Raw genomic sequence first — 22,231 nt, 5'->3', positions numbered from 1 at the left:
CCTTTTTGTAAACTGTACATGCGTCACACACACATGTACACACACACACACACACACACACACACACACACACACACACACACACTGGAATTTAAACGGATTCCAAACAGCTGAGGATTATGGTCCTACTGCTTCCTGTCTGTCTGTCTTCAAACATCCTCACACATATCAACACCCCACTGGTCAACATTACACAGCTGCCTTCTCCTCTCTGCCAGCTCAAAACAGAACCTTTTACTACTATGCCCACACACACATGTTCACGCCACCACACACACACACACACACACGCACGCACGCGCACGCACGCACGCACGCACGCACACACACACACACACACACACACACACACACACAGAGAGAGACTAAGAGTTTACGTCAAAGAGGATGTAGAAGTAGATAAAGCTGTCTGAAGAATTCTAATTCAGCTTACACTTCATTGTGTTCAAAGCTGGTATTATTCACTAACTGGGTGTAAACTCGATACATCAACTGGGTGAGAATGTACTTAGAAAATTAACATGTTCTGTAATATGACAAGACAAGGTGATACAGCTTTTGAAAACGAACGACACAAAGACAATGTCATGACTGTCCTGTGAGGATCACAATGGGTAAGATCAGCTTGGCAATGGTTGACAATAACCAGGCCTTCTCTCACCCACAGAAGAGGGGAGGAGGGACCTGGTGGGAGGTTGACAGCTCACACCCTGTCGTAAATTACAGAAGGGGACTCTCTCTTTTTCTCCTCCAGTAAAATCCACCAAGGAATGGTCTTTGTTTGACATGCAATTTTCCAGACGAAACACAAACACATTCAAAAAACGAATACTGGAACAATATTTCCAACATAAGAACGTGGAGAATGGTCAGAGGTGAGCTATAGAAAACTAATGTTTTATTGTTTTTTATTTTGTGATGTCATTAGAAAGGTTATGGAGGAAATACTGTAACTTGAAAAGGAATGAAGTCTCCATCATTAACGTTGCATACGAAACCTTGAAAAACAATGAAAGTATTTTTGTTATGATTGGAATGTGATTTTAGGAGGTATGACAGAATATATCTCCTATAAACTGTGCATAAGCAAATAATCACGCCCTGAGTGAGGTCAGAGAGCGTGTCAGATCGATGGAACCTTCCCCTTCGGCCAGAGTGCATATAAAGGCTTGGTAACGAAATTAACATTAAACCAGGAAACGTGAGGGGGAAGCTACACGTTTGAAATGACCTTTGAACCTCAACACGAGGTGAAGAAAATACTTAACCTCCCAGACTAGAACAGAAAGACGGCGAGACTGCAGCTCATGTCCAAAGTCTCCCGGATCCTGACAAACACGCGGAGGAAGAGACGAGAAGATCACTGGTACAGCTGATTAGCTGTCTTGAGTCAAATATCTAGAAAAGCGAACACTTCAAACCAGCTTGCCCTACTCTTCTCAAATCACAGCAGCACGCTACTCTCATCTCCCCAATGGGAACCATCGGCACGGCTGGCTAGCCTATCTTCCAGAGTGAACAACAGTGGAAGACAGGGAAAGGGGAGACCCCTTTCACACAATCAGAGCAATGCCAGGTTGCATCTGAAAGGCCAACAACCTAAGGAGGGCTGGTTCCAACAGAGAGAAAAGGCGAACAAAGGCACTCACACATAAAAACATACATGATTTCTTATTCCAAATGGGCGATAGTTTGTGTGCAAACTATATGATTACTGTAAGAATAGTTCTGAAATTTACCGCCGATCTGTGTTTTTTCCCCTCTCCCTCTCTATGTCATTGTGTAACAAGCTGTTATTATTTAAATCCTGTTATTATTTAGTTAGCTAGTAAATAAATACTTAAACCAATTTGTGTAGTAATGAATCATGAGTACGGCTGGGGTTTCTGCAGATCCAAGGAGGTTACGAATGTTCAGAATGATGATGTGATACAAGGTAATGATTAATAAGATGACTGTTTATCGATATAATAGACATATACCTTATAGAGTTTAATTCAGGAGATGGACACTCTTTAAACAAACTCTTCTGTGGTGCCCCAAATTCCAAATGAGTTAATTGTTACATGATGATTAATTGAATCGGGTAACAGATGTGGATTAAATAAATAACAGTCATCAGATTAATGAAAGAAAAGTCACGAACAACATTTAGAAAGGGAGAGAGATTTATAAAGGGAGAGAGAGAGAGAGGGTGGGAGAGAGACAGACAGACAGAGAGAGAGAGAGAGAGAGAGAGAGAGAAAGGGGGGAGAGAGGGGGAAAGGGGGGGAGAGGGGGAGAGAAAGAGGGAGGGAGAGAGAGAGAGAGAGAGAGAGAGAGAGAGAGAGAGAGAGAGAGAGAGAGAGAGAGAGAGAGAGGTGATCTTGCTTAAGGTTTAATTTCACAACCTTGTTTCTTTATTTTGAAATTGTTAGATCATTTAAAATTTCAAATGTTTGTTGAGTTTTCAAAACCAAATCCCTCAGTTCGTACTCTACGCTGAAATGTCTCCAAGGGAGAGGGATATGTCACTACCACTGATCCCCCATTCCCTAACACTTATCCCCCATTCACTACCACTGATCCCCCATTCCCTTTACTACCACTGATCCCCCATTCCCTTTACTACCACTGATCCCCCATTCACTACCACCGATCCCCCATTCACTATCACTGATCCCCCATTCCCTTTACTACCACTGATCCCCCATTCCCTTCACTACCACTGATCCCCCATTCACTACCACTGATCCCCCATTCCCTTTACTACCACTGATCCCCCATTCCCTTTACTACCACTGATCCCCCATTCCCTTTACTACCACTGATCCCCCATTCACTACCACCGATCCCCCATTCACTACCACCGATCCCCCATTCACTACCACTGATCCCCCATTCACTACCACTGATCCCCCATTCATTTTACTACCACTGATCCCCCATTCATTTTACTACCACTGATCCCCCATTCATTTTACTACCACTGATCCCCCATTCATTTTACTACCACTGATCCCCCATTCCCTTCACTACCACTGATCCCCCATTCATTTTACTACCACTGATCCCCCATTCATTTTACTACCACTGATCCCCCATTCCCTTCACTACCACTGATCCCCCATTCCCTTCACTACCACTGATCCCCCATTCACTTCACTACCACTGATCCCCCATTAACTACCACTGATCCCCATTCCCTTCACTACCACCGATCCCCCATTCACTACCACCACTGATCCCCCATTCACTACCACTGATCCCCACTTTTCACTGGTTCTGTATATAAATTCACTACAGCTTCCCCCATTCACTACCACTTAGATCCCCTTTTCACTGGTTCTGTATATAAATGTATACAGCTTGCTGGCGTTAGCTAACTGAACGGTTAGTGTTGTCTTTTCACTGGTTCTGTATATAAATGTATACAGCTTGCTGGCATTAGCTAGCTGAACGGTTAGTGTTGTCGCTAGCATAACAGGCTAGCTAGCTAGCTTAATTTCTACCTTGTTTGCCATGGCATTGGCTATTAGCAAGCTAGCTAACCAAGCAAACCAGACGACAGGTAGCTTGCTAGCTAGCTTTCAATTTCAAGCTAAATACATGGCTCCGAGTCTGGCTGGCACTGGCAGGAGTATGGTGTAACATTAGCTACAGCATGGTGAGGGTGAATTACATTCTTCAACATCTTGCTCGCTAGCTAGCAACATTTGCGAAGCTAGCTGCACAGTTACATATTGGCTACCTAGCAACATGACATAATTTCAGGCCAGCCCAACCTGGGTTGACTTCAAAGTGCCAATGGAAACAGGGTTAAGTAGTTTGGCTAATATCAGTTTATGTGACAAAACAAGCTATTATATAGTGTAGAGAATCATAATACCATATAAACCGCTGTGAAATATATTTTCCATAACCAAAAATATTATATTTTCAGCTGTTTGAAGCTGGTGTACAAAAACGAATGTAAAAGACACAAAAACAAAACTTAAAAATGGAAAGCATAGAAATCGTGCACATAGAACAGATCAACTGGTTCTTAGACTTGTTTTCAATGATAATGACAGATCTATAACTCACATTTCTATGTGCACTTTGTCAGGTTGCCCAAAAAAGTGACATTTTGCAGCTTTAAACAAACAGTTTTGAATTTTAGAGAACAAACTTAATTTAATTTGATCCCAAACTGCACAGCCAAAGAGTTTCCTCTGCAGCTCTGAAAGTGTTCATAAGAAGTGTAATTAACAGCTGCATTAATGGCAGTGAATAGGGAACGATTTAGAAAGAGAGAGAGAGAGGGAACGATTTAGAGAGAGAGAGAGAGAGGGAACGACTTAGAGAGAGAGAGAGAGAGAGAGGGAACGATTTAGAGAGAGAGAGAGAGGGAACGATTTAGAAAGGGAGAGAGAGAGGGGAATGATTTAGAGAGAGAGAGAGAGAGAGAGAGAGAGAGAGAGAGAGAGAGAGAGAGAGAGGGAACAATTTAGAGAGAGAGAGGGAACGATTTATAGAGAGGGAGAGAGAGGGAACGATTTAGTTTAGAGAGAGAGAGAGAGGGGAATTTAGAAGAGGAGAGAGAATTTAGAGAGAGAGAGAGGGAACGATTTAGAGAGAGAGAGAGAGAGAGGGAACGATTTAGAGAGAGAGAGAGAGAGGGAACGATTTAGAGAGAAAGAGAGAGGGAACGATTTAGAAAGGGAGAGAGAGAGGGAATGATTTAGAGAGAGAGAGGGAACGATTTAGAGAGAGAGAGGGAGGGGAACAATTTAGAAAGGGAGAGAGAGAGAGGGAACGATTTAGAGAGAGAGAGAGAGAGAGAGAGAGAGAGAGAGAGAGAGAGAGAGAGAGAGAGAGAGAGAGAACGATTTAGAAAGGGAGAGAGAGAGAGGGAACGATTTAGAAAGGGAGAGAGAGAGAGGGAATGATTTAGAGAGAGAGGGAAACGATTTAGAAAGGGAGAGAGAGAGAGAGAGAGAGAGGGAACGATTTAGAGAGAGAGAGAGGGAACGATTTAGAGAGAGAGAGAGAGAGAGAGGGAACGATTCAGAAAGGAGAGAGAGAGAGAGGGAACGATTTAGAGAGAGAGGGGGAACGATTTAGAGAGAGAGAGAGAGAGGGAACGATTTAGAGAGAGAGAGAGAGAGGGAACGATTTAGAGAGTGAGAGAGAGAGGGAGCGATTTAGAAAGGGAGAGAGAGAGAGAGGGAACGATTTAGAGAGAGATGGAATGATTTAGAGAGAGAGAGAGAGGGAACAATTTAGAAAGGGAGAGAGAGAGAGAGGGAACGATTTAGAGAGAGAGAGAGAGAGAGGGAACGATTTAGAGAGAGAGAGAGAGAGGGAACGATTTAGAGAGAGAGAGAGAGAGATTTAGAAGGAGAGAGAGAGAGGGAACGATTTAGAGAGAGGAGAGAGAGAGAGGGAACGATTTAGAGAGAGAGAGAGAGAGAGAGGGAACGATTTAGAAAGGGAGAGAGAGAGGGAACGATTTAGAAAGAGAGAGAGAGAGAGATTTAGAAAGGGAGGAGAGAGGGAATTTAGAAAGGGAGAGAGAGAGAGAGGGAACAATTTAGAAAGGGAGAGAGAGAGAGAGTGAACGATTTAGAGAGAGAGAGAGAGAGGGAATGATTTAGAAAGGGAGAGAGAGAGAGAGAGGGAACGATTTAGAAAGGGAGAGAGAGATAGGGAGGGAACGATTTAGAGAGAGAGAGAGGGAACGATTTAGAGAGAGAGAGAGGGAACGATTTAGAAAGGGAGAGAGAGAGGGAACGATTTAGAGAGAGAGAGAGAGAGAGAGAGAGAGAGGGAACGATTTAGAAAGGGAGAGAGAGAGGGAACGATTTAGAGAGAGAGAGAGAGGGAACTATTTAGAAAGGGAGAGAGAGAGAGAGAGAGGGGAACGATTTAGAAAGGGAGAGAGAGAGAGAGGGAACGATTTAGAAAGGGAGAGAGAGAGGGAACGATTTAGAGAGAGAGAGGGAACGATTTAGAAAGGGAGAGAGAGAGAGAGAGAGGGGAACGATTTAGAGAGAGAGAGAGAGAGAGAGGGAATGATTTAGAAAGGGAGAGCGAGAGAGGGAGGGAACAATTTAGAAAGGGAGAGAGAGAGAGAGGGAGGGAACGATTTAGAGAGAGAGAGAGAGAGAGAGAGAGGGAACGATTTAGAAAGGGAGAGAGAGAGAGAGGGGGAACGATTTAGAAAGGGAGAGAGAGAGAGAGAGAGAGAGAGAGAGAGAGGTGATCTTGCTTAAGGTTTAATTTCACAACCTTGTTTCTTTCTTTTGAAATTGTTAGATCATTTCAAATTTCAAATGTTTGTTGTGTTTTCAAAACCAAACCCCTCGGTTCGTACTCTACGCTGAAATGTGTCCAAGGGACAGGGATATGTCACATTGTGATCTTCAAATGGTATTCATCAGGCCAGGCTAGGAGATTCTGACAAACATTGAACACAGTAAGGAGGCAATTATGTATGCATGATTTAATCTGCAACTCATTAATATGCAAATGTATTCATATGTTAGTTACTAAATTAAAAATGCAAAGCAGGCCTTATGGTGATTCTGTGATTTCGGCACAAACAGAACATAAAAAGAGGAGGGAAAAGAATATCCTAAAGTTTGAAGTCTGTTACTTCAGGAGACCTGTTGCTTTACAAGAAGCCCTATATTATTCTGGATCGATTCATGTCTAGATGCGCGTGCTGTGCTTCTCTGAACAGTGACTGGAATCATGTTGTTCAGAGAGGATGGTGCTTGGATCTGAGACAACAATAGAAGCCAGAGTAGAAAAGCCTTAATCTGAGTCCACTGTGTGTGTGTGTGTGTGTGTGTGTGTGTGTGTGTGTGTGTGTGTGTGTGTGTGTGTGTGTGTGTGTGTGTGTGTGTGTGTGTGTGTGGGTGTGGTGTGTGTGTGTGTGTGTGTGTGTGTAGTATCAGATGCATTTCAAATGGCTAAGATCCTCACTTCTTTCTCATTAGCACAAAGGCAACGTATGTTTCCATCTGTCTGTCTGTCCCTCCCTCCCTTCCTCCCCCCAACTTCCCACCCACCTATCTATCTATCTATCTATCTATCTATCTATCTATCTATCTATCTATCTATCTATCTTAAATCTATCTATCTATCTATCCTGCCTGTCTGCTATCTATCTATCTATCTATCTATCTATCTATCTAACTGTCTGCTATCTGCCTATCATACAGTAACTGTCTGCCTGCCTATCATACAGTAAATGTCTGCCTGCCTATCATACAGTAACTGTCTGCCTGCCTATCATACAGTAACTGTCTGCCTGCCTATCATACAGTAACTGTCTGCCTGCCTATCATACAGTAACTGTCTGCCTGCCTATCATACAGTAACTGTCTGCCTGCCTATCATACAGTAACTGTCTGCCTGCCTATCATACAGTAACTGTCTGCCTGCCTATCATACAGTAACTGTCTGCCTGCCTATCATACAGTAAATGTCTGCCTGCCTATCATACAGTAACTGTCTGCCTGCCTATCATACAGTAAATGTCTGCCTGCCTATCATACAGTAAATGTCTGCCTGCCTATCATACAGTAAATGTCTGCCTGCCTATCATACAGTAAATGTCTGCCTGCCTATCATACAGTAACTGTCTGCCTGCCTATCATACAGTAAATGTCTGCCTGCCTATCATACAGTAAATGTCTGCCTGCCTATCATACAGTAACTGTCTGCTTCACTCCCCTCCACCTCCAGGGTGAGAGAGCCGTGAATGCTCTAAGGCTGGGTTGGGTTGGGCTGGGTTAGGTGGGGTTTGGGGCTGGGCTGGGCTGGGCTGGGGGTTGGGGGGGGGCTGGGAGTTGGGCTGGGCTGGGGGTTGGAGGTTGGGGGCTGGGATGGGAGTTGGGCTGGGTTAGGTGGGGGCTGGGCTGGGCTGGGCTGGGGGATGGGGGCTGGGCTGGGAGTTGGGCTGGGAGTTGGGCTGGGTTGGGCTGGGCTGGGTTGGGTTAGGCTGGGGCCTGAGCTGAGGATTGGACTGGGAGCTGAGCAGAGCAGAGGGCAGGACTTATGGATGAGAGGGGGGCTGGGCTGATGGCTGGGCTGGGGGCTGAGCTGGGGGCTGATGGCTGGACTGGGGGCTGGGCTGATGGCTGGGCTGGGGGCTGAGCTGGGGGCTGATGGCTGGACTGGGGGCTGGGCTGATGGCTGGGCTGGGGGCTGAGCTGGGGGCTGATGGCTGGACTGGGGGCTGGGCTGATGGCTGGGCTGGGGGCTGGGATGGGTAGGGCTGGTTCTCTGACAGCCAACATGATGGGATATGCTATACAGGATATCTCTCTCTCTCTCTCTCTCTCTCTCTCTCTCTCTCTCTCTCTCTCTCTCTCTCTCTCTCTCTCTCTCTCTCTCTCTCTCTCTCTCTCTCTCTCTCTCTCTCTCTCTGTCTCTCTCTCTCTCTCTCTGTCTCTCTCTCTGTCTCTCTCTGTCTCTCTCTCTCTCTCTCTGTCTCTCTCTCTGTCTCTCTCTCTCTCTCTCTGTCTCTCTCTCTCTCTCTCTCTCTCTGTGTCTCTCTCTCTCCACAGTGGTGGAAAAGGTAACAGGCGGTTCACTCTGATGGTCAAGTTGGTCCCTGACAGCTCTCCTTGGCATGCCCTCTCTGGTCTACCGAATACCAACCTGTCCGAAACTCACCAAGCACCATAGATGATGCCACATTTCAGAAAAACAAAATAAGTATGTGTGCGTGTGTGTGTGTATGTGTGTGTGTGTGTGTGTGTGTGTGTGTGTGTGTGTGTGTGTGTGTGTGTGTGTGTGTGTGTGTGTGTGTGTGTTTATGTAGGGGTGGGGGGCAGTAGCTTGTAAACAAAGAGACAGAGTAAACATAGTTCTGGCTGGTTGAATTGAATTCCGGCCAACTGACATTTCACTTTACATTCAGGAAAAAGCGAATAAAACAATTGAACTAAATGCAGCATCGAAAGTTCATAGAGGACAAAGAGAGATAGAAGTGTCTATCTAGACCCAGAGTATCTATCTAGACCCGGTGTATCTATCCAGACCCACTGTATCTATCTAGACCCAATGTATCTATCTAGACCCAGTGTATCAATCTAGACCCAGAGTATCTATCTAGAACCAGAGTATCTATCTAGACCCAGAGTATCTATCTGGACCCAGTGTATCAATCTAGACCCAGAGTATCTATCTAGACCCGGTGTATCAATCTAGACCCAGAGTATCCATCTAGACCCGGAGTATCTATCTAGACCCAGAGTATCTATCTAGACCCGGAGTATCTATCTAGACCCAGAGTATCTATCTAGACCCAGTGTATCTATCTAGACCCAGTGTATCAATCTAGACCCAGTGTATCAATCTAGACCCAGTGTATCGATCTAGACCCAGAGTATCTATCTAGACCAAGAGTATCTATCTAAACCCAGTGTATCTATCTAGACCCAGACCCAGTATATCAATCTAGACCCAGAGTATCTATCTAGACCCAGTGTATCAATCTAGACCCAGAGTATCTATCTAGACCCAGAGTATCTATCTAGACCCAGAGTATCTATCTAGACCCAGTGTATCTATCTAGACCCAGTGTATCAATCTAGACCCAGTGTATCAATCTAGACCCAGTGTATCGATCTAGACCCAGAATATCTATCTAGACCAAGAGTATCTATCTAAACCCAGTGTATCTATCTAGACCCAGACCCAGTGTATCTATCTAGACCCAGACCCAGTGTATCTATCTAGACCCAGTGTATCTATCTAGACCCAGACCCAGTGTATCTATCCAGACCCAGTGTATCTATCTAGAACCAGTGTATTTATCTAGACCAAATGTATCTATCAAGACACAGTGTGTCTATCTAGACCCAGACCCAGTGTATCTATCTAGACCCAGACCCAGTGTATCATATCTAGACCCAGTGTATATATCTAGACCCAGTGTATCTATCTAGACCCATTGTATCTATCTAGATCCAGTGTATCTATCTAGACCCAGTGTATTTATCTAGACCCTGTGAATCTATCCAGACCCAGACCCAGTGTATCGATCTAGACCCAGAGTATATCTCCAGACCCAGACCCAGTGTATCTATCTAGACCCAGAACCCAGTGTATATATCTAGACCCAGTGTATCTATCTAGACCCAGTGTATCTAGACCCATTGTATCTATCTAGACCCAGTGTATCTATCTAGACCCAGTGTATCTATCTAGAACCAGACCCAGTGTATCTATCTAGACCCAGAGTATCTATCTAGACCCAGACCCAGTGTATCTATCTAGAACCAGACCCAGTGTATCTATCCAGACCTATCTAGACCCAGTGTATCTATCTACAACCAGACCCAGTGAATCTATCCAGACCCAGACCCAGTGTATCTATCTAGACCCAGAGTATCTATCTAGAACCAGAGTATCTATCTAGACCCAGTGAATCTATCTAGACCCAGTGTATCTATCTAGACCAGACCCAGTATATCTATCTAGACCCAGTGTATCTATCTAGACCCAGACCCAGTATATCTATCTAGACCCAGACCCAGTGTATCTATCTACAACCAGACCCAGTGTATCTATCCAGACCCAGACCCAGTATATCTATCTAGACCCAGACCCAGTGTATCTATCTACAACCAGACCCAGTGTATCTATCCAGACCCAGACCCAGTGTATCTATCTAGACCCAGACCCAGTGTATCTATCTAGACCCAGACCCAGTGTATCTATCTAGACCCAGACCCAGTGTATCTATCTAGACCCAGACCCAGTGTATCTATCTAGACCCAGACCCAGTGTATCTATCTAGACCCAGACCCAGTGTATCTATCTAGACCCAGACCCAGTGTATCTATCTAGACCCAGACCCAGTGTATCTATCTAGACCCAGACCCAGTGTATCTATCTACAACCAGAACCAGTGTATCTATCCAGACCCAGACCCAGTGTATCTATCTAGACCCAGACCCAGTGTATCTATCTAGACCCAGACCCAGTGTATCTATCTAGACCCAGTGTATCTATCTAGACCCAGACCCAGTGTATCTATCCAGACCCAGTGTATCTATCTAGAACCAGTGTATTTATCTAGACCAAATGTATCTATCAAGACACAGTGTGTCTATCTAGACCCAGACCCAGTGTATCTATCTAGACCCAGACCAAGTGTATATATCTAGACCCAGTGTATATATCTAGACCCAGTGTATCTATCTAGACCCATTGTATCTATCTAGATCCAGTGTATCTATCTAGACCCAGTGTATTTATCTAGACCCTGTGAATCTATCCAGACCCAGACCCAGTGTATCGATCTAGACCCAGAGTATATATCCAGACCCAGACCCAGTGTATCTATCTAGACCCAGAACAAGTGTATATATCTAGACCCAGTGTATCTATCTAGACCCAGTGTATCTAGACCCATTGTATCTATCTAGACCCAGTGTATCTATCTAGACCCAGTGTATTTATCTAGACCCTGTGAATCTATCCAGACCCAGACCCAGTGTATCGATCTAGACCCAGTGTATCTATCTAGACCCAGACCCAGTGTATCTATCTACAACCAGACCCAGTGTATCTATCCAGACCCAGACCCAGTGTATCTATCTACAACCAGACCCAGTGTATCTATCCAGACCCAGACCCAGTGTATCTATCTAGACCCAGAGTATCTATCTAGAACCAGAGTATCTATCTAGACCCAGTGAATCTATCTAGACCCAGTGTATCTATCTAGACCAGACCCAGTATATCTATCTAGACCCAGTGTATCTATCTAGACCCAGACCCAGTGAATCTATCTAGACCCAGACCCAGTGTATCTATCTACAACCAGACCCAGTGTATCTATCTAGACCCAGACCCAGTGTATCTATCCAGACCCAGACCCAGTGTATCTATCTACAACCAGACCCAGTGTATCTATCCAGACCCAGACCCAGTGTATCTATCTAGACCCAGACCCAGTGTATCTATCTACAACCAGACCCAGTGTATCTATCCAGACCCAGACCCAGTGTATCTATCTAGACCCAGACCCAGTGTATCTATCTAGACCCAGACCCAGTGTATCTATCTACACCCAGACCCAGTGTATCTATCTAGACCCAGACCCAGTGTATCTATCTAGACCCAGACCCAGTGTATCTATCTAGACCCAGACCCAGTGTATCTATCTAGACCCAGACCCAGTGTATCTATCTACAACCAGAACCAGTGTATCTATCCAGACCCAGACCCAGTGTATCTATCTAGACCCAGAACCAGTGTATCTATCTACAACCAGACCCAGTGTATCTATCTAGACCCAGACCCAGTGTATCTATCTAGACCCAGACCCAGTATATCTATCTAGACCCAGACCCAGTATATCTATCTAGACCCAGACCCAGTGTATCTATCTACAACCAGACCCAGTGTATCTATCTAGACCCAGACCCAGTATATCTATCTAGACCCAGACCCAGTGTATCTATCTAGACCCAGACCCAGTGTATCTATCTAGACCCAGACCCAGTATATCTATCTAGACCCAGACCCAGTGTATCTATCTACAACCAGAACCAGTGTATCTATCTAGACCCAGACCCAGTGTATCTATCTAGACCCAGAACCAGTGTATCTATCCAGACCCAGACCCAGTGTATCTATCTAGACCCAGAGTATCTATCTAGAACCAGAGTATCTATCTAGACCCAGTGAATCTATCTAGACCCAGTGTATCTATCTAGACCAGACCCAGAGTATCTATCTAGACCCAGAGTATCTATCTAGACCCAGAGTATCTATCTAGACCCAGTGTATCTATCTAGACCCACAGTATCTATCTAGACCCAGTGTATCTATCCAGACCCAGAGTATATATGTAGACACATAGTATCTATCAAGACCCAGTGTATCTATCCAGACCCAGTGTATCTATCCAGACCCAGTGTATCTATTTAGACCCAGTGTATCAATCTAGACCCAATGTATCTATCTAGACCCAGTGTATCTATCTAGACCCAGAGCCAGTGTATCTATCGAGACCCAATGTATCTATCTAGACCCAGAGTATCTATCCAGACCCAGAGTATCTATCCAGACCCAGTGTATCTATCTAGACCCAGAGTATCTATATAGACACAGTGTATCTATCTAGACCCAGATAATCTATGTAGACCCAGTGTATCTATCTAGACCCAGTGTATATATCTAGACCCAGAGTATCTATCTAGACCCAGAGTATATATCTAGACCCAGAGTATCTATCTAGACCCAGAGTATCGATGTAGACACATAGTTTCTATCTAGACCCAGACCAAGTGTATATATCTAGACCCAGTGTATCTATCTAGACCCAGTGTATCTATCTAGACCCATTGTATCTATCTAGACCCAGTGTATCAATCTAGACCCAGTGTATTTATCTAGACCCTGTGAATCCATCCAGACCCAGACCCAGTGTATCGATCTAGACCCAGTGTATCTATCTAGAACCAGACCCAGTGTATCTATCTAGACCCAGACCCAGTATATCTATCTAGACCCAGACCCAGTATATCTATCTAGACCCAGACCCAGTGTATCTATCTACAACCAGACCCAGTGTATCTATCCAGACCCAGACCCAGTATATCTATCTAGACCCAGACCCAGTGTATCTATCTAGACCCAGAGTATCTATCTAGAACCAGAGTATCTATCTAGACCCAGTGAATCTATCTAGACCCAGTGAATCTATCTAGACCCAGTGTATCTATCTGGACCCAGTGTATCTATCTAGACCCAGATAATTTATCTAGACCCAGTGTATCTATCTAGACCCAATGCATCTATCTAGACCCAGAGTATCTATCTAGACCCAGAGTATCTATCTAGACCCAGTGTATATATATATACCCAGAGTATCTATATAGACACAGTGTATCTATCCAGACCCAGTGTATCTCTTTAGACCCAGTGTATCTATCTAGACCCAGACCCAGTGTATCAATCTAGACCCAATGTATCTATCTAGACCCAGTGTATCTATCTAGACCCAGAGCCAGTGTATCTATCTAGACCCAGTGTATCTATCTAGACCCAGAGCCAGTGTATCAATCTAGACCCAATGTATCTATCTAGACCCAGAGTATCTATCCAGACCCAGAGAATATATCTATCTAGACCCAGTGTATATATCTCGACCCAGAGTATCTATATAGACACAGTGTATCTATCTAGACCCAGAGTATCTATCTAGACACACAGTATATATCTAGACCCAGAGTATCTATCTAGACCCAGAGTATCTATGTAGACACATAGTATCTATCCAGATCCAGTGTATCTATTTAGACCCAGTGTATCTATCTAGAACCAGAGCCAGTGTATCTATCTAGACCCAATGCATCTATCTAGACCTAGAGTATCTATCGAGACCCAGAGTATCTATCCAGACCCAGAGTATCTATCTAGACCCAGTGTATCTATCTAGACCCAGAGAATCTATCTATACACAGAGTATCTATCCAGACCCAGAGTATCTATACAGACCCAGTGTATCTATCTAGACCCAGACCCAGTGTATCTATCTAGACCCAGACCCAGTGAATCTATCTAGACCCAGACCCAGTGTATCTATCTAGACCCAGACCCAGTGTATATATCCAGACCCAGTGTATCTATCTAGACCCAGACCCAGTGTATATATCCAGACCCAGACCCAGTGATTCTATCTAGACCCAGACCCAGTGAATATATCCAGACCCAGACCCAGTGTATCTATCTAGACCCAGACCCAGTGTATATATCCAGACCCAGACCCAGTGTATCTATCTACACCCAGACCCAGTGTATATATCCAGACCCAGACCAAGTGTATCTATCTAGACCCAGTGTATCTATCCAGACCCAGTGTATCTATTTAAACCCAGTGTATCTATCTAGACCCAGACCCAGTGTATCTATCTAGACCCAGACCCAGTGTATCTATCTAGACCCAGACCCAGTGTATTTATCTAGACCCAGTGTATCTATCTAGACCCAGACCCAGTGTATATATCTAGACCCAGACCCAGTTTATATATCCAGACCCAGTGTATATATCCAGACCCAGACGCAGTGTATATATCTAGACCCAGTGTATCTATCTAGACCCAGACCCAGTGTATATATCCAGACCCAGACCCAGTGTATATATCCAGACCCAGTGTATATATCCAGACCCAGACCCAGTGTATATATCTAGACCCAGTGTATCTATCTAGACCCAGACCCAGTGTATATATCTCGACCCAGACCCAGTGTATATATCCAGACCCAGACCCAGTGTATCTATCTAGACCCAGACCCAGTGTATATATCCAGACCCAGTGTATCTATCTAGACCCAGACCTAGTGTATATATCCAGACCCAGTGTATCTATCTAGACCCAGACCCAGTGTATATATCCAGACCCAGACCCAGTGTATCTATCTAGACCCAGACCCAGTGTATATATCCAGACCCAGTGTATCTATCTAGACCCAGACCCAGTGTATATATCCAGACCCAGACCCAGTGTATCTATCTAGACCCAGACCCAGTGTATATATCCAGACCCAGTGTATCTATCTAGACCCAGACCCAGTGTATATATCCAGACCCAGACCCAGTGTATCTATCTAGACCCAGACCCAGTGTATATATCCAGACCCAGTGTATATATCCAGACCCAGACCCAGTGTATATATCCAGACCCAGACCCAGTGTATCTATCCAGACCCAGACCCAGTGTATATACCCAGACCCAGTGTATATATCCAGACCCAGACCCAGTGTATATATCCAGACCCAGTGTATCTATCTAGACCCCGACCCAGTGAAGAGACCCAGACCCAGTGTATCTATCTAGACCCAGACCCAGTGTATAGACCCAGACCCAGTTTATCTATCTAGACCCAGACCCAGTGTATCTATCTAGACCCAGACCCAGTGTATCTATCTCGACCCAGACCCAGTGTATATATCCAGACCCAGTGTATCTATCTAGACCCAGACCCAGTGTATATATCCAGACCCAGTGTATAGACCTAGACCCAGTGTATTTATCCAGACCCAGACCCAGTGTATATATCCAGACCCAGACCCAGTGTATATACCCAGACCCAGTGTATATATCCAGACCCAGACCCAGTGTATATACCCAGACCCAGTGTATATATCCAGACCCAGACCCAGTGTATATACCCAGACCCAGTGTATATATCCAGACCCAGACCCAGTGTATATATCCAGACCCAGTGTATATATCCAGACCCAGTGTATATATCCAGACCCAGACCCAGTGTATATATCCAGACCCAGACCCAGTGTATAGACCCAGACCCAGTGTATATATCCAGACCCAGACCCAGTGTATTTATCCAGACCCAGACCCAGTGTATATATCCAGACCCAGACCCAGTGTATATACCCAGACCCAGTGTATATATCCAGACCGAGACCCAGTGTATATATCCAGACCCAGACCCAGTGTATATCCACCCAGACCCAGTGTATATATCCAGACCCAGACCCAGTGTATATATCCAGACCCAGTGTATATATCCAGACCCAGACCCAGTGTATATACCCAGACCCAGTGTATATATCCAGACCCAGACCCAGTGTATATACCCAGACCCAGTGTATATATCCAGACCCAGACCCAGTGTATATACCCAGACCCAGTGTATATATCTCGACCCAGACCCAGTGTATATATCCAGACCCAGTGTATCTATCTAGACCCAGACCCAGTGTATATATCCAGACCCAGACCCAGTGTATAGACCTAGACCCAGTGTATTTATCCAGACCCAGACCCAGTGTATATATCCAGACCCAGACCCAGTGTATATATCCAGACCCAGACCCAGTGTATATATCCAGACCCAGACCCAGTGTATATACCCAGACCCAGTGTATATATCCAGACCCAGACCCAGTGTATATACCCAGACCCAGTGTATATATCCAGACCCAGACCCAGTGTATATATCCAGACCCAGTGTATATATCCAGACCCAGTGTATATATCCAGACCCAGACCCAGTGTATATATCCAGACCCAGACCCAGTGTATAGACCCAGACCCAGTGTATATATCCAGACCCAGACCCAGTGTATTTATCCAGACCCAGACCCAGTGTATATATCCAGACCCAGACCCAGTGTATATACCCAGACCCAGTGTATATATCCAGACCCAGACCCAGTGTATATATCCAGACCCAGACCCAGTGTATATACCCAGACCCAGTGTATATATCCAGACCCAGACCCAGTGTATATATCCAGACCCAGTGTATATATCCAGACCCAGACCCAGTGTATATACCCAGACCCAGTGTATATATCCAGACCCAGACCCAGTGTATATACCCAGACCCAGTGTATATATCCAGACCCAGACCCAGTGTATATACCCAGACCCAGTGTATATATCCAGACCCAGACCCAGTGTATATATCCAGACCCAGACCCAGTGTATAGACCCAGACCCAGTGTATATATCCAGACCCAGACCCAGTGTATATATCCAGACCCAGACCCAGTGTATATATCCAGACCCAGACCCAGTGTATATATCCAGACCCAGACCCAGTGTATATATCCAGACCCAGACCCAGTGTATAGACCCAGACCCAGTGTATAGACCCAGACCCAGTGTATATATCCAGACCCAGACCCAGTGTATAGACCCAGACCCAGTGTATAGACCCAGACCCAGTGTATATATCCAGACCCAGACCCAGTGTATATATCCAGACCCAGACCCAGTGTATATATCCAGACCCAGTGTATCTATCCAGACCCAGACCCAGTGTATATATCCAGACCCAGACCCAGTGTATAGACCCAGACCCAGTGTATAGACCCAGACCCAGTGTATATATCCAGACCCAGACCCAGTGTATATATCCAGACCCAGACCCAGTGTATATATCCAGACCCAGTGTATCTATCTAGACCCAGACCCAGTGTATATATCCAGACCCAGACCCAGTGTATATATCTAGACCCAGTGTATAGACCCAGACCCAGTGTATATATCCAGACCCAGTGTATATATCCAGACCCAGACCCAGTGTATATATCCAGACCCAGTGTAGATATCCAGACCCAGACCCAGTGTATATATCCAGACCCAGTGTATATATCCAGACCCAGTGTATATATCCAGACCCAGTGTATATATCCAGACCCAGTGTATATATCCAGACCCAGTGTATATATCCAGACCCAGACCCAGTGTATATATCCAGACCCAGACCCAGTGTATATATCTAGACCCAGTGTATAGACCCAGACCCAGTGTATATATCCAGACCAAGTGTATATATCCAGACCCAGACCCAGTGTATATATCCAGACCCAGACCCAGTGTATAGATCCAGACCCAGTGTACCCCCAGACCCAGTGTATATATCCAGACCCAGACCCAGTGTATATATCCAGACCCAGACCCAGTGTATATATCCAGACCCAGTGTAGATATCCAGACCCAGACCCAGTGTATATATCCAGACCCAGACCCAGTGTATATATCCAGACCCAGACCCAGTATATATCCAGACCCAGTGTATATAGACCCAGACCCAGTGTATATATCCAGACCCAGTGTATAGACCCAGACCCAGTGTATATATCCAGACCCAGACCCAGTGTATATCCAGACCCAGACCCAGTGTATATATCCAGACCCAGACCCAGTGTATATATCCAGACCCAGTGTATATATCCAGACCCAGTGTATATATCCAGACCCAGTGTATATATCCAGACCCAGACCCAGTGTATAGACCCAGACCCAGTGTATATATCCAGACCCAGACCCAGTGTATATACCCAGACCCAGTGTATATATCCAGACCGAGACCCAGTGTATATATACAGACCCAGTGTATCTATCTAGACCCAGACCCAGTGTATATATCCAGACCCAGACCCAGTGTATATATCCAGACCCAGTGTATCTATCTAGACCCAGACCCAGTGTATATATCCAGACCCAGACCCAGTGTATATACCCAGACCCAGTGTATATATCCAGACCGAGACCCAGTGTATATATCCAGACCCAGTGTATTTATCCAGACCCAGACCCAGTGTATATATCCAGACCCAGACCCAGTGTATATACCCAGACCCAGTGTATATATCCAGACCCAGACCCAGTGTATATATCCAGACCCAGTGTATATATCCAGACCCAGACCCAGTGTATATACCCAGACCCAGTGTATATATCCAGACCCAGACCCAGTGTATATACCCAGACCCAGTGTATATATCCAGACCCAGACCCAGTGTATATACCCAGACCCAGTGTATATATCCAGACCCAGACCCAGTGTATATATCCAGACCCAGACCCAGTGTATAGACCCAGACCCAGTGTATATATCCAGACCCAGTGTATATATCCAGACCCAGACCCAGTGTATATATCCAGACCCAGACCCAGTGTATATATCCAGACCCAGACCCAGTGTATATATATCCAGACCCAGACCCAGTGTATATATCCAGACCCAGACCCAGTGTATAGACCCAGACCCAGTGTATATATCCAGACCCAGACCCAGTGTATATATCCAGACCCAGACCCAGTGTATAGACCCAGACCCAGTGTATCTATCTAGACCCAGACCCAGTGTATATATCCAGACCCAGACCCAGTGTATATATCCAGACCCAGACCCAGTGTATATATCTAGACCCAGTGTATAGACCCAGACCCAGTGTATATATCCAGACCCAGTGTATATATCCGGACCCAGACCCAGTGTATATATCCAGACCCAGACCCAGTGTATATATCTAGACCCAGTGTATAGACCCAGACCCAGTGTATATATCCAGACCCAGTGTATATATCCAGACCCAGACCCAGTGTATATATCCAGACCCAGACCCAGTGTATAGACCCAGACCCAGTGTATAGACCCAGACCCAGTGTATATATCCAGACCCAGACCCAGTGTATATATCCAGACCCAGACCCAGTGTATATATCCAGACCCAGTGTATATATCTAGACCCAGACCCAGTGTATATATCCAGACCCAGACCCAGTGTATATATCCAGACCCAGACCCAGTGTATAGACCCAGACCCAGTGTATATATCCAGACCCAGTGTATATATCCAGACCCAGACCCAGTGTATATATCCAGACCCAGACCCAGTGTATATATCCAGACCCAGTGTATCTATCAAGACCCAGACCCAGTGTATATATCCAGACCCAGACCCAGTGTATATATCTAGACCCAGTGTATAGACCCAGACCCAGTGTATATATCCAGACCCAGACCCAGTGTATATATCCAGACCCAGTGTATATATCCAGACCCAGTGTATATATCCAGACCCAGTGTATATATCCAGACCCAGTGTATATATCCAGACCTAGTGTATATATCCAGACCCAGACCCAGTGTATATATCCAGACCCAGACCCAGTGTATATATCTAAACCCAGTGTATAGACCCAGACCCAGTGTATATATCCAGACCCAGACCCAGTGTATATATCCAGACCCAGACCCAGTGTATATATCCAGACCCAGTGTAGATATCCAGACCCAGTGTATATATCCAGACCCAGTGTATATATCCAGACCCAGTGTATATATCCAGACCCAGTGTATAGACCCAGACCCAGTGTATATATCCAGACCCAGACCCAGTGTATATATCCAGACCCAGTGTATATATCCAGACCCAGTGTATATATCCAGACCCAGACCCAGTGTATATATCCAGACCCAGTGTATAGACCCAGACCCAGACCCAGTGTATATATCCAGACCCAGACCCAGTGTATATATCCAGACCCAGTGTATAGACCCAGACCCAGTGTATATATCCAGACCCAGACCCAGTGTATAGACCCAGACCCAGTGTATATATCCAGACCCAGTGTATAGACCCAGACCCAGTGTATATATCCAGACCCAGTGTATATATCCAGACCCAGTGTATATATCCAGACCCAGTGTATATATCCAGACCCAGTGGATATATCCAGACCCAGTGGATATATCCAGACCCAGTGTATATATCCAGACCCAGTGTATATATCCAGACCCAGTGGATATATCCAGACCCAGTGTATATATCCAGACCCAGTGTATAGACCCAGACCCAGTGTATATATCCAGACCCAGTGTATATATCCAGACCCAGTGTATATATCCAGACCCAGTGTATATACCCAGACCCAGTGTATATATCCAGACCCAGTGTATATATCCAGACCCAGTGTATATATCCAGACCCAGTGTATATATCCAGACCCAGTGTATATACAGGACCCTCTTGACCCTCCAGAGGAAATTGACTGGACTTCCTTCATTATAGCTATAGCACATCAACACAACGGCCAACTCACTGTACTGAGTCGCAGGGGACAATGTACCTGGTCTAACCGTGGACAAACCAAGAGGTAGGGAGACAATAGTGTGGTTTTCCTTATTCCGTTGTTGTTGTGTAACCCCCCCCTGATTCCCAGAGAAAACAAGGTGTATAATGCATATCAAACAGAAAATACCATTTATTTTAGAACAGCTAGTTTGAGTCATGGAACAAAAATCCCATCTTTTTTCCCCTTTAATATGGTTAACAGACCCTGTTCTTTCGTGTTCTTTACAAGAAAGACGTACGGTTGGTTCTGTGAGAGAGAAAAACAAAAATACAATTGGAAACCTTAATAAAAATGGAACCAGATTTAAAAACTAAAACTACTAACATATTTAAAATCTAAACAAGGAGGAAGTAATTTATTTTATTTTCTTGGCAAGTCAGTTAAGAATAAATTCTTATTTTCAATGACGGCTTAGGAACAGTGGGATAACTGCCTGTTCAGGGGCAGAACAACAGATTTGTACCTTGTCAGCTCTGGGTTTGAACTTGCAACCTTCCGGTTACTAATCCAACACTCTAACCACTAGGCTACCTGCCGCCTCTACACTCTAACCACTAGGCTACCTGCCACCTCTACACACTAACCACTAGGCTACCTGCCTCCTCTATACTCTAACCACTTGGCTACCTGCCTCCTCTATACTCTAACCACTAGGCTACCTGCCGCCTCTACACTCTAACCACTAGGCTACCTGCCGCCTCTACACTCTAACCACTAGGCAACCTGCCGCCTCTATACTCTAACCACTAGGCTACCTGCCTCCTCTACACTCTAACCACTAGGCTACCTGCCTCCTACTACCTCTAACCACTAGCTACCTGCCCCTCTACATTCTA

General features: G+C 45.2%; 1 protein-coding gene across 1 annotated transcript in view; it reads right to left on the bottom strand.

The window, feature by feature from the left end:
* Positions 1 to 7,737: 7,737 nt before the first annotated feature.
* Positions 7,738 to 22,231, bottom strand: part of LOC135517084 (uncharacterized) — a 37,523-nt gene continuing 23,029 nt past the window's right edge. The window contains exon 4 of the mRNA XM_064941106.1: positions 7,738 to 8,256. Within this exon, the coding sequence (XP_064797178.1) occupies positions 7,738 to 8,256 (519 nt within the window). The remainder of the gene's footprint in view (positions 8,257 to 22,231) is intronic.

Source organism: Oncorhynchus masou, chromosome 28, assembly GCF_036934945.1.
Source record: "Oncorhynchus masou masou isolate Uvic2021 chromosome 28, UVic_Omas_1.1, whole genome shotgun sequence".
Classification (NCBI taxonomy): Eukaryota; Metazoa; Chordata; class Actinopteri; order Salmoniformes; family Salmonidae; genus Oncorhynchus; species Oncorhynchus masou.
This window is presented reverse-complemented; position numbering and strand designations above follow the sequence as displayed.